This window comes from Motacilla alba, chromosome 3 (assembly GCF_015832195.1).
Source record: "Motacilla alba alba isolate MOTALB_02 chromosome 3, Motacilla_alba_V1.0_pri, whole genome shotgun sequence".
Classification (NCBI taxonomy): Eukaryota; Metazoa; Chordata; class Aves; order Passeriformes; family Motacillidae; genus Motacilla; species Motacilla alba.
Genome location: NC_052018.1, coordinates 24,808,491 through 24,821,194, shown reverse-complemented (window position 1 = coordinate 24,821,194; position 12,704 = coordinate 24,808,491). Strand labels below are relative to the sequence as shown.

Genomic DNA, 12,704 nt, shown 5'->3' with positions numbered 1-12,704 from the left:
TTAAATATAGATCTCTTTTTCAGTTTAGATCGTGACAAGTCAGAGATGATGCTCAGCTTGCTAAGTTTCACCATCTCTTCTTCCATCTTTCAGAACTCTGCATTTAGGAAACTGAAAGACCTAAGGACTGAGCATGAAAAAGAAGTGAATGCAATATGATTTTTAGCAGTTTATATAGTCCAAGTTATGACTAAAATACTTACATAGAAAAACTTTGAATCATGCAATAAAAAGAAGAGGGGGGAAATGCAGTACGCTTCTTTGTCCTGATCTTAAAGAAACACTAAGGTTTGGGATTTAACTGAATGTAATCCACCACTAACTACAGATGATCCTTTTTCTTTCTTACAACGGTAGCCTAGTTAAAATGCCTGCCATGTGTTGATGATATAAAAATATGCTGTGAGATGAATCCCTTTTGCATTCTGGTGAATATCCCTTTCTTAAAATGTATGTTGAATTTATGTGTATATGAACCAGGGAATCTGACTTTAAAGCACAATTTTAACACATTTGCAATAGTCGTAGCACTTCCAAGCCTTAAACAGGATGATTCAGACTATTTCTTTTTTTCAGCTGTTCTTTTTCAGCTGTTCTTTGAATTAAGTGAGCAGCAATATTAATCCAGCGCTTCCGAGACCGCTGGTGCAGCACTTTGTCCGCTTCCTCAGACATGCTCACAGCAATCCCACTGATGGAGTCCTGAAATTATTTTAACAGCAGACTGCAGTGTGACTTAAGATGTCTTTTTGCAATAGGGTTGTATTTTTTCATCTCTAAACAGTTAGTTTCTAAACTGGGATTCCGTTCCAGTGGAGTGGTCTTTTGGGATCTTTCATACACAGTGGGGAATCCTAAAGGGGACAAACATATTGAGCAGCTGAAAAAAAAAGGTGGAATCTTTCCAAATGAATCTAACAAAAATAAGATGAAAAGCTCCTGCATTCAATTCCTGAAGCAATATTTTCAGTGAAAATAGGATTTTGTGCTTCTGAATGTGTTTCTCTCCATGCAAAAATTATGGAGCCATACCTCAGCTTTCACTCATGCAAAGAACTCCTTGAAGACGTAATTCCAGAAATATTTAGGGCTCTGCTTACATAAGTAAGACCTATTTGTATATGGTTTTGTTTGATATTAAGAAAATTTTTAAAATTTAAGGGCTAGAATGTTAATTAAGTTGCAGTTTTGCTTTGTTAATATTTTAATGTTTGATTTCATGAAAAGCAAGCAAAATTAATATTGTGAAATTAATATTGCGAAATTTATGTTGACTGCAGCACGTTAAAATTTCAGTTTTCATTGATTTTTTAAGTGGCAAGAGAAAGAAAAATCAGGCTTTTTGTTAATTATTTATAATCTTTGTTGGCTTCATGTAATATACAAAGAAAAGGACAGGTAACTTTACCCTGCACAACTTGTAAGCTGAAAAGTACATGGAGAAAACCAAACACCTGGGAAGTCCCCAGAGAGAAGAAAATGTTAAGAAAGGGCTTGAAAGAAACTTCATTCATAATTTCAAAATTTTGCTCGTTTAAAATATGAGTATCTGTGGGATGTTCTTCTTCTGTGGCAGTTTTCAATAATGAATATAGGTTGTCTGATAAATAGATCCACCTCAGTAGGTCAAAACCTAAAATCTGTACACAAGTATGTCCTTTATAGTGTATGTTCTTGACCCTGTTTTATACTCTTTCATCTTGACCTCTTGGTGTTTTTCTGTTTCTAATCAGGTTTCTAAGCGGCTGTACAGTATGGGCTGTTATGAAATCTCTCTGGGAGATACAATTGGTGTGGGGACGCCTGGAAGTATGAAAAAAATGCTGGAAGCTGTTATGAAAGAAATTCCTTTGAGTGCTCTTGCTGTTCACTGTCATGACACATATGGCCAGGCATTAGCCAATATTCTCACAGCCATGCAGGTGACTTGGTTTTTCCTTTTATAATATACAATAATAGTATTCTTATTTTAATTCAGTGTGCAGTTATAAAAAGTCCTGCCAATTAAAGAAATCATTAGAGGAGCAAAAAGGCACTCACTAAACTTTAGGAAAGTATTCCTCACACAGCAGATTGTCTACTGGTATAATTGCTGTTGCTTTCACCATGAAATGTCAAACCTTATATATTAATTACCTTCAATTCCATACAAAATCACTAAGAAACAGTTACAATTATTACATTTCATTGACATTAGATGAAGGAGGGACATTAAATAATTCTTTTCTGATATCTCAGATTCCAGTTTTCTTAGGAACAGCTGTATGGTTATTTTCCTACATTTCATTGACATTAGATGAAGGAGGGACATTAAATAATTCTTTTCTGATATCTCAGATTCCAGTTTTCTTAGGAACAGCTGTATGGTTATTTTCCACTTAACTAAAATTTCTACTTTGTGGATGTGTCTAAAAAGAAAATGGAATAATGTATAATTACATCTTGATTTCAGATGGATAAATCTAAAATATTGGTAGTTATGTACACAGAATGGTCTAGATAATATTATCACTATTCATATGCCTTCATTGTTCTTTTTTGTTTATCAGTTATGCCTTCCAAGTAAGATTAGCATAACTTTATATCTTATTTATCAGCTTTCAAATCTGTGCCTGAATTATTAATTTCCATAAGAGATTCAGAATAGGACACAATGCAGAAAACACACTGCAAGTTCTAATGTAGTTTTTGTCAAGATACAATCTTGAGAAATATCTTAAAATGCATATGCTCTGCTAAGGAGACCTACTTTTACTAAGCGTTATAGAGTCATTAGCTATTTACAAATTGTGGGCCTTTATTGTTCTGTTTTATACTCTGTTTTCGTGCAATTCAGGCAGTCATTTTGAAGGTCAAAGTTTCCTTTGTCTGACTTGTTATTTTGGCAGAGCTCATATTATGTTAACTTAGATAAAATTGTGTCAACAGTGTTAGTGGTATACGGCACAAGAAGGAACAAGGAAAGTTTCAATATGGGAATCCACAGGTATTTGATTAAATAGGGAATGACAAAATCTGGTAAGAAAGGTTCTAACTTTTACTTACAGCATTCATTATTCACCCTTACTCACTTTTACTGTTACAAATGTGTGTGTATGTATCATGGGATAAATAAATTGCTAATTTCACAGTTAGCTTCAGTTGCAGATGCAATAGCTAAAAGCATGTAAACCCCTGAGCATGGGAGGAGTTGGCCATAAAAATACTTGAAGCATTGTTTTTCAAATCCTTCCTTTAAATAATTGCTGTCATGGTGCCTACTAAACACTGAACAATGGCTATGCTTTGTTAACTCCAGCATTTGTTGTAAGTGATTCTTGTCTCATGTTTACCTCTTGCTATCTTTTTATTTAGTTCTTAAACCAACTGTGTAAGAGCTAAAGGAAAAAAATTCTCTTAGGTACCTAATGTGCAGTTTAGGATAATTAACATGCCAATTCAAGAGAGCAAAAGACTTAAAAAGAAATTCTTATGCAACCTTCTCAGATTTCTGGGAAGGCAAGGGTGCCTGTGACCCACCAGAAAACTTCCCTCTGTTGTCAAGGTCTCCTAAAGTACATGCCTAGAGGTGCAGTGGTTTTGGCTGAGCTGAACTTGTCATAGAGTTTGCCAAAAGTCCTTGATGAAGCAGGCATTACACAGTCTCTCTGACTGGTTTTGTGCAAGCAGCTCCTTGGCTCACGTAGCAGAAGGACCCCAGGCTTTTGGATCCTCAAATAGATCCTGCACCTCACAGCATCCTCTCTTGTCTCTGGTCAAAAACCCAAGGCAGTGAATTATAACTCCTTCTGCAGCAATACTCCTTCTAAGACAGGGACTCCTAAATTGCAGGTTGGCTGTGTGGTGAAGTGCTGAAGCTGGTGAATCAGAGTGCCCAGGTCACTTCTAGTCCCTGCTGTCAGCCTTGCCTGTGCTTTCCTTTCTGCCAAAGATACAGGAATGGCAGGGCACTGCAATAAAACCCCTTTTCTTCAACTCAGCTGCTGTTTCCTAAACCAAACTCTTCTCAGACACAATTCCTTTCCCTTCCCCATTTATGGGTCTGCGTGACCGACACAATATTTCAGCAAGAGTGAAATGCGTTTGGGGGGTCATAGAATTAATAGGCTACAGTTACTGTTAGAAAACAAGTTTAAAGAACATTCAGCAGACAAATTACACTCTTCCTAAGACATTGCTGAACAACCCCAGGCTGAGTACTGTTGTACTGTATATTGTATTTCCTAAGAATTAATGAATGACAGCTGGAAAGCCACAAATCACTCTGCACTAATTCAGGCATTGCTTCGATGGGAGATCTCCTAGGAGTGGAAAGAGTTGCTTGTAATTCAGTAAGTGATTTTTTATACAGATCACATTGTTTCATGCAGGATTATACTACCCAGAATATTTTCTTTCGTTTGGGGCTGATCCAAAGTCATCTAGAACTGACAGGCTGTATCTGTATAAGAAATTAGGAAGGCAGTAGTCTTGCAATTTTAGTATTCAGTTTTATATGTGTTGTTTTAGCAAAAGGATAGGTAGTGAAAGATGGGAGAGAAATTAGCCAACTTTTAAAACATCAGTAATTTTTTAATTGCTGAAGCAAATAATACAGATAGAAAGGAAATTAACTTCATTTTATAAAAATAATCTGTGTAAAAATGTGAGGAACAAGAAGTGATGCTTCAAAAGAAACCAGTAAACATTTAAAGTAGAAAAATGACTGGCTCATGGTTACATGGCTTAATATAAAACTACCAGAGTATAGAATTTACTAAAATGACAATTCAGAAGATGGGAAATGATGTGGAGATCTAGTTAGAGGTTATGGTATTTTGAGTAAAATTACATGTGTGCATTAGATAATGTGACAAACGCATAGTGTAGCTAACAGAAATAGTAAAACCTTTATAGGAATTGTTACAGACCTCCAAGGAAGGGTAAAAAGATGGGTCAGGAAACTTCTTTCTGGAGAGGCCCTGGTAAGGTAGGCCTTACCTTATCTAAGGTCTAAGGAGATTTGAGTTTCATTGACAATTGGCTTCTGTTGTGTGTACAGAATGGGTGTGGAAAGGAAAGTGTTTAATGGAAGTGTCAAAGAATTCTTTTCCTGTAAAACTTGTGTAGTTGCCAGAAATAGATTTGTCAGTCTTTATAACATATATTCAAACAAGAGAAAGAGTATGCTCAGAGGCAAAGAGGATGTATGGCTGTGATACCTGAATAAAGGAAACAACCACATGATGGTCCCATAGAATTTTATCAAATACAAATTGCTATCCTAATTCATTAAAATGAACTGATCCCTACACTATGAGGATCAGATTCTAACTTAAAGAAAACAGTTATAAAACCCTAATGACATAGAAAGACCAAGGATTTTTACTACCTTGTGTAATCACCTATTGGACACAGAGACATGCATGAGATTGATAACATGCCAAATGAAACCTCATTTTATGAGTTCTGTCTTTTTCCAGAAAACAGGAATTCTTTATATAAAATCCTCACTTTAGTACCAAAACCAGAATTTATCAAGCCTTTAATTAAACTTTCAAGGTTCAGACTTCAAAATCCAGACTTAAGGTTTTTTATTACAAACATAATATACATCCTTTTTGAGAGCTTACAATATTTAATAACATTTTATTAATTTCTTTAAGATCCTTGAATTTTAAAGATGAAATAAAAGTAAATCCAAATAAAAATGGCTGACTGCTGACCTTTTCCTTGCATCACTTAACTAAATTGATTCTAGTCTCTTGGCGTATGCTGGAGACCCTAACTTAACTGCATATTTTTGTGCATCCAGTTTACTTTTGTAGTAAAATCTAGGTTCACTCAAAGGCACTCAGTATTGGCCTGGCTGTTTTAACTGCCAGAAACAGGAGAGGAATCTGAATGTAGGTGCTGAAGTCCATAGTTTTTTACTTGACAAGGATCATTTTTTACAGGAATAGAGCTTACACCAGCCAACAGCATGAAATGGTAGAGCCTAAGTTAAGCAGCTAAAAAACCCGTGTTTAAAATTTCCTCCTCCATGACTTACATGAACTTCCATACAAAACTTTAGATGAGATGAATTTTCAACCCAAACAATCTCCTGGATGTAGCTGTCCATCTTGGTTTGTTTGTTTTTTTTTTTTTTTTTTTTTTGTTTTTTTTTGTTTTTTTTTTTTTGTTTTTTTTTTTGTTTTTTTTTCAAATACAGGATTTGGTTTTTATAGCTGTTGAGCTAGCTTGAAGTCACAAGCTGTCATGGCCCCCTTCAGGTGCAAGTTAGAGGCCAGCTTGCTGCTGAGATCTCTTGTCCAGGAGCTGCTCGCTGCTAAGGATCCTCAGTGCAGGCTCCCTCTCCATCCTGCCAGGCAGGCAGTGACTTTAAACCTGAATCTCTAGTGCTTGGCCCTTGCCTGAGCTACTCTGCAGCAGCACTGCAATTGCACTTGTGCCATCTGGTACCTCCCTGATTCTCATCCTCATCCTCACCCGCTGGCTTGACTTACTGGCTTACTCCCAGACCTGGCTGATCTTGTCTGATCCTGGTTATGGTGTCCAGACCTGATTCCAGTCTTGAATATCTGACTCAACCTTTTGGCTGTGTTTTTCTGGTGATGTTGCTGCCACTGCCTGCCTTGCTATGACTCTGGACTCCTTGCTTGCCTTCTTCTATGGAGTTGTCTGTCCTTGCTGCTTTTTAGAACAGTCGAGTCTTTAGAGAAGGGAGTGACAACCAGTGACTTGAGCTTTAAGGATGGCTTTTAATGGCAGGTGGTGGAGTTAGCAGGTCTCATGCACTTAGATCTTGGAGCTCAGCTGGAGGCTTTGTCTTGCAGAGGCAAGATATTCCTATTCAGTTACATTCAGAAAGCATTTCCTGGTCTGGGTGTACACAAAGCCCTAACAGTTCTCCACTTGCAGCTCTGTTGGTAAAAAAACACAGACTCAAGAAAGCCTGAGAAATTGGTGTCTGACAGCACTTAAACATCTCTCTCAGGTGCTAGATTATGTTCGCTGACATTTTCCTCTTAAGTTTTCAGATCTGAATTTCTGTGACTGACATAAGAGAATATCCCTGTAATGCCCATAGTGATGAATTTCCAAATAAATATATCATATGTAACACTTCTGTACTAGAAAATACACTGAACATTTGTATCCTGCAGTCAGTTCTTTCACCTTGCATTTGTCTGCCATATTTTAGTATAGATTATTTATTTATTTAGTGGATACCTACAAGGATGAGGGCTCATCCTAGCTTATCCCAGTGAATGACTAGTAGTCACAGCTAGAAGCCAAGAATTTAGACAGCTGAATAGAATAGAGGAGTGATACAATAAAATAATGGTAAAATGGTAAAATAATGGTAAAACAACATGAAAATATGGATAGAAGTGGTGCAAGGCTGAATGGGAAAAAGGCAAATGCATGTGTATAGTAGTTCCAGATAAACTGTTTCAGGGTTTCTGTTACTTATTACCTTTTTACTGAATTTTACATACAAATCTGTATACAGTCACCAGTTAATCTCTTGATTTAAAAAGAAGCAACAAGATCATTTTCTTCAAGTACAGTTTTATGAAACTATGTTGTAAAAAGTTACAAGCACAATACCCTTAATTTAGTTTTCATGAGCTTTATGTACTGATCAAGAAAGAAAGGAAAAAAAAAAGCAACCCCAAACCAATACCTGATCATTCTTCATTTGTAAGCAAATTCATCTGTTTATTTCCCTGAAAAGCACAATCATCCAGAGCTATAGTGCAGTACAATGAATTGACACTTCTGTTTTGAGGCAGAGAAGATAGATAAGTAACTGTGAAAAAGTGTGAAGCCTTGCATGTACTCATTGTCCTAGGAATTTCTCCTGTAATAGTGAATATGCACTTTTTAGCTGAGGAAGCCGGTCCAGCCAGATTTGTCTGTTGCTACACACATCAAAAAAACACTGGTTTTGGGGAGTTCTGTAGTAACTGAGAAAATGAACCTGTATTGACCTGCCAAAATTCTTGCTTCAATAGTGCATTAAATGATACTAGTATTTTGGGGTTTTTTAAGCAGTGTGCTGGGGCACTCACTACCTGGCAATTAAATTATTCATATCTGAACTAGATTTTAACAGAGCAAAAAATAATCATGACCGTTCAGTTAAAATTAGAAAAGCTAAGGTATATGAGTGAGCAAATGATCAAAATACTTATGTGTCCAATCAAATTATTTGAACCCTGTAACCTTCCGTTTCTTTTATCCTGCACAACCTGGCACTCTGGAGACATTATGAAGCAGAATGTGAGCATAGGAGAGACTTGCCATGTGAAGTATGCACATATTTGGGGATATTGAAAAAAATTTTAATATGCTTGCATTCCCATTTTGAGGAAAGCATAGAAATGGAAAAGCTTCAGCAGACCTCACAAGTTTGCTTTCCTTTGCTGTTTACAAATATATGCCAGCAAATTAACAGAGATCTCCAGAAACTAATTTCAAGGTTCAGACAGGGAAACATTACAAAAAAATTCAGCTTGACTGAGGGTAGCTGTACAGAATTCAGGAAAGGCTGGTCATGCTCCAGTATTTTGCTGGAATTCTTTGAGGCAATCACTGCCAAAGAAGACAAAGGATGTACAATGGCCATCACACGCTTTGATTTTTTAGAAAACAATTTACAGTTTTCTGCACTGGAAGTTCATATTAAGGTGTGGAGGCATGTAATAAGTGGAAAGTTGGCTAAATGGCAGGAAACAAATGGAATTATGAAACGGAACTTCTTTAAGCTGGAAAGCACCCATCAGCAGAGTTGTGGACATATTGGCTTGTGGATCCTAGGTTTTCCTGCTCAAAAGAATAATTTGCAATACTGTAATGCTCATGTTAAGGGTAATTGTTCTAACTTGTAGAAATTAAATTTTTTCAAATTTTAGATTTCAATTGTGAGAAACAGGATAGCTAGCACAATTTGTAAGTGGAAATCAGTGTAATATTCTGAAACATGCAAAAGAAAATGTTTGAGATCAAACATAAGAGAATGGGAATACACAAGATTTTAGGTAAAGCAAGAGATTTTACTGCAACATGTCTGTTTTTTTTTAAGTAAGGATATTCCCAGATTTGTACTTTTGGATTTTTCTAAGAATTAAATTTTACAGAACACTTACTGGGTATTTTCTGGGCCTGAAAGTATAAACAGCACTTTTGAATTGTTAGCAAGATAGGCAAAATTTAGTCAGTAAAATTAAGTTCTTTAGAAAACATCAATTTGCCTTTTTGTTTCTGTTTCCTTTTATTCCCCCTTCCCTGTGGAAATGACATAGCACTTAGCTAAAGTGAGCAATTAAAAAAGCAGATGTTGGAGACAAAGAAGTACATGATATTGGGAAAGCATGTGAGTAGAATTGTTTGAGATTGAAAGCTAACAAGACAGGTGAATAATACTCTATTTGAGAGCAAATAAGTTAGGGGGGAAATGGCAGGTGAATTATGCAAAGGTTGCAGGCTGCAAAATATTAATTTTCTATCTCTGAAGAAAACTTAAAAAGAGGGAGTCTACTTTGAGAAAGCAGAAAAAACCTTGCATTCAATCAAATAATATTGCTACTGTGGGCAGTCATCTAGTTACTATTGTAAATGAAAAAACTGCTCAAATGGATAAATCAGACCTACATATGGGAAGAAAATGAAAAATGAAAACATAGGCGTTCACGCTCAAAATCTGACAGATGTTTTCCAGTATTTTTTTTTTTACTGGTTTTATGGTTTTGCCTGTAATATCAACAAAATAAGGAATTAAGCAAATGAACAGGCAGCACCGCTCCTGCTCTTTTCTCATATCATTAGAAAAGAATTAGCAACCCTAGTTTTTCTCTGAGATCAGTACAAAAGAATTAGTGACTGCATTTTTATTGCTTTCTGCTGCTTTTTGTACAATGTGTACAGTGTGCAATTTCTGAGGAACTGTAAGTTTTTGTCTCCTATCCTTATGCTTCAGAAAAACTTGATAGTCTGAGAGTCCACAAATAAATTAATCATTACTATTATTATAACTGTTCCATATAATTGGGGAAAAACCTAAATGGTAGACTTTGTTGCAACGTTCTTATTGTTTGAATATTTTAGGATAGGAGGAGGAATATATTTTTTGTTGTGTATTGAAATAGCAGTGAGAGTTTCTGAGTCAGATTTGTTTACATGCATACACCAATAGGTAGCCTGTATGCATGGTTTTGTGGGTTTTGGTTTTTATGTGAGATGAAACGTGGCTTACTATAAAGGATTAATGAATAATAGAAATGTACATTATTTAGCTGCCTGTAATATGCTGTAATATTGTAATATTTCAGAAGCTTTAAGACCTAGTTACTGAACCAACAAACCTTAAGTTTAAGTCTGTTTCAGATACTAAAAAGGTGAGCCTTCATCAGGTATAGATTATTCTCATCTTCAAATTACTCACTAGAGCTGACTTGCAACAGTAGACATGACTTTCCTTTGGCTTACAATCAAACATCAGCTATCTTCCAAAGTATTTTTAAGCATTTGATTTTTACTTGCAAATTTATGCATCCTTCTTTATATCTCTGCAAATTCATACATAACACTCTATGTCTAAATGGAATATTAATGGAAAAATATTGCAGCAACTATACAAATAAAATTTGAAGTGGTTTTAGTTTTCTGTCTTAAAAGCAAAGATAATTTTTTTTTTACAAATAGTATTGAAGCTGTGTATTTATTAAAAAAAAATAATTTGGCCCAAATATTCTTTTTCTGTGCACGTGTCCTCCTTGTACACTTTTTTTTTTTTTGAATGCTGCTTTATTGTATCTTGCCTAATCATGCTTAAGTGCTTTAATTTCTGAGTTCCCCATCCTGTAAGTGGCATTCATTTGCACATTTCATTCTGCAGTGTCAATGGTACATTCCAATTTAAGCTTCATTATCATTTTCATTAAATCTAGAACAATTAAAGCCATACTGATTGAGTTGATCAGTACCTAAAATACATTTCTAGTATTGTTTTCATTACTGTGCATCTTTGTCCTCTTGTGAATGCACTTCTTTCTATGCAAAAATAAGCAGATTCAGAGAATTTACTTTAAATGGTTCTCTGGTCTTCATCAGATTCTCTTCTGCTGCATTTTTAGATTTTTAGTTGTCATATCTATAATTTGAAAAAGGGAAAGGAACTAGAAGACAATTCTGGTTTTTTCACCTTTTTCCAGATTATAAGAAGCTCGCACAGTAGAGCTTGCAAATAAAGATCACACAAAATTGCATAGAATATAATTGAGATACAAAATTAGCGGGTTACAATTGCTTTTTAGGGTAATATTCCACACAGCCTGTTAGTGTCTAAGTCCCCTTCACTTCGTTGCCCTTTGTAATTCCTTTTTGCCATTCTTGGCCTCTGTCAGTGCTTAAGCAGAGTAAATGTCCTGCTGGCAGCTCACTGGCAAGAGGAAAGAATGATGTGAACAGATACCGTGCTCCTGCATTCACCTAACCCGAATGTTTTCCCTGGTACTTATGTTAATTTTTTTTCCTCTCTTTCACTGTTTTCCTAGTCATTGTTTGATAGGTTTAAGTCCACATAGCCAGAGCAACAGTCTCTTTACAGAGCCCCTTTTATCATCCCAAGCGTGTCTTGTTTAACTTGACTATTTAAATGGCTAAAAGTCAGCATCATCCAGTTCTGAAGTGGATTGGGCAGCAATCCAGCTCTTTTTCTTAGAGACAGACATTATTTTTTTGGACTAGAAACAAATTACTTCCAAATGTTGGAAATGTAAGAAGGCTTCAAAAAAAAAAAAAAAAGGGTTTCAGGTGTTTATAGAACAAATTAGTATAAAATAGTTTTCAAAATGCTAAGCCACAGTTAAAATAAATATTTAGTACTTTTAGAAGCTGTGAAAATACAGCACTAAAAACCTGAAATCACTGATCTTTAACATGCATAAAATGTATGGTGAGGGCACACTGGTGTCAAATTCCCCATGCATACATGCATATTTCTATTGTGCCTTGGACTGTATGCATAAAAGGTGGTATTTTGGGGTGTTTTTTTGCATGATTGATAGGGACTGGCTGTAGGTTTAATGAGATGACTGCCTGTAGCCATCAGAAATTGAACTGATAACTTATTTTACAACAGTGTTTGATTCAATTCCTAAAATGAAAGTCTTGATTATCTAGATGACTGGAAAATAAAGAATTTTCATTGGTCTGAAGATTGTTTCTTGTGCCTTATTCAGCATACCATAAGCACTTTCTCATCCACAGAAAGACAAGCTAGTTCTCTACAATTGTTACTTGTCCCTTTTATTTTTGTGGTATCTTGCTCGTCTCTCCCACATCTTCCAACTTCCACAACAAATGAAATGGGATTTCCACAAATATAATCCTACACAACTGGCTCATCTCAGAACCCATCCTTGCAGGCCCATCCCATTCTCCCTTCTCAGCACCCCTGCCACAACATGCATTTCTTCCTCAATTGCTATCTCATCAGCTGCCGTGGTAATTTGAGAGATGAGGTTGTGTGTCTCAGTAGGGTTTGCATTCCTACAGTTGCAGCCTCACTCCTTTAAAGGGTTGCCATGCTCAGCACATCCTGGCCTCTCTAGCACTGTGGCCAGTTGCTATGTAAAGCTTGCATCCCAAAAACCAAAAATCCAGACTGACAGCTATGGATGGTCCCTAAAGGGTGCTAGTTCCCAGACTGTGCC

General features: G+C 36.0%; 1 protein-coding gene across 6 annotated transcripts in view; it reads left to right on the top strand.

Annotated features, from left to right (window-relative positions):
* The window catches only part of HMGCLL1 (3-hydroxymethyl-3-methylglutaryl-CoA lyase like 1), a 74,689-nt gene that overhangs the window by 46,091 nt on the left and 15,894 nt on the right, over window positions 1-12,704 (top strand). For 5 of the 6 annotated variants that reach the window (XM_038132486.1, XM_038132489.1, XM_038132488.1 and 2 more), the window contains one exon: window positions 1,734-1,922. The exons of the other annotated variant lie outside the window; for it this stretch is intronic. In XM_038132486.1, coding sequence (XP_037988414.1) covers window positions 1,734-1,922 — 189 coding nt within the window. The remainder of the gene's footprint in view (window positions 1-1,733; window positions 1,923-12,704) is intronic. 6 annotated transcript variants of the gene reach the window in all.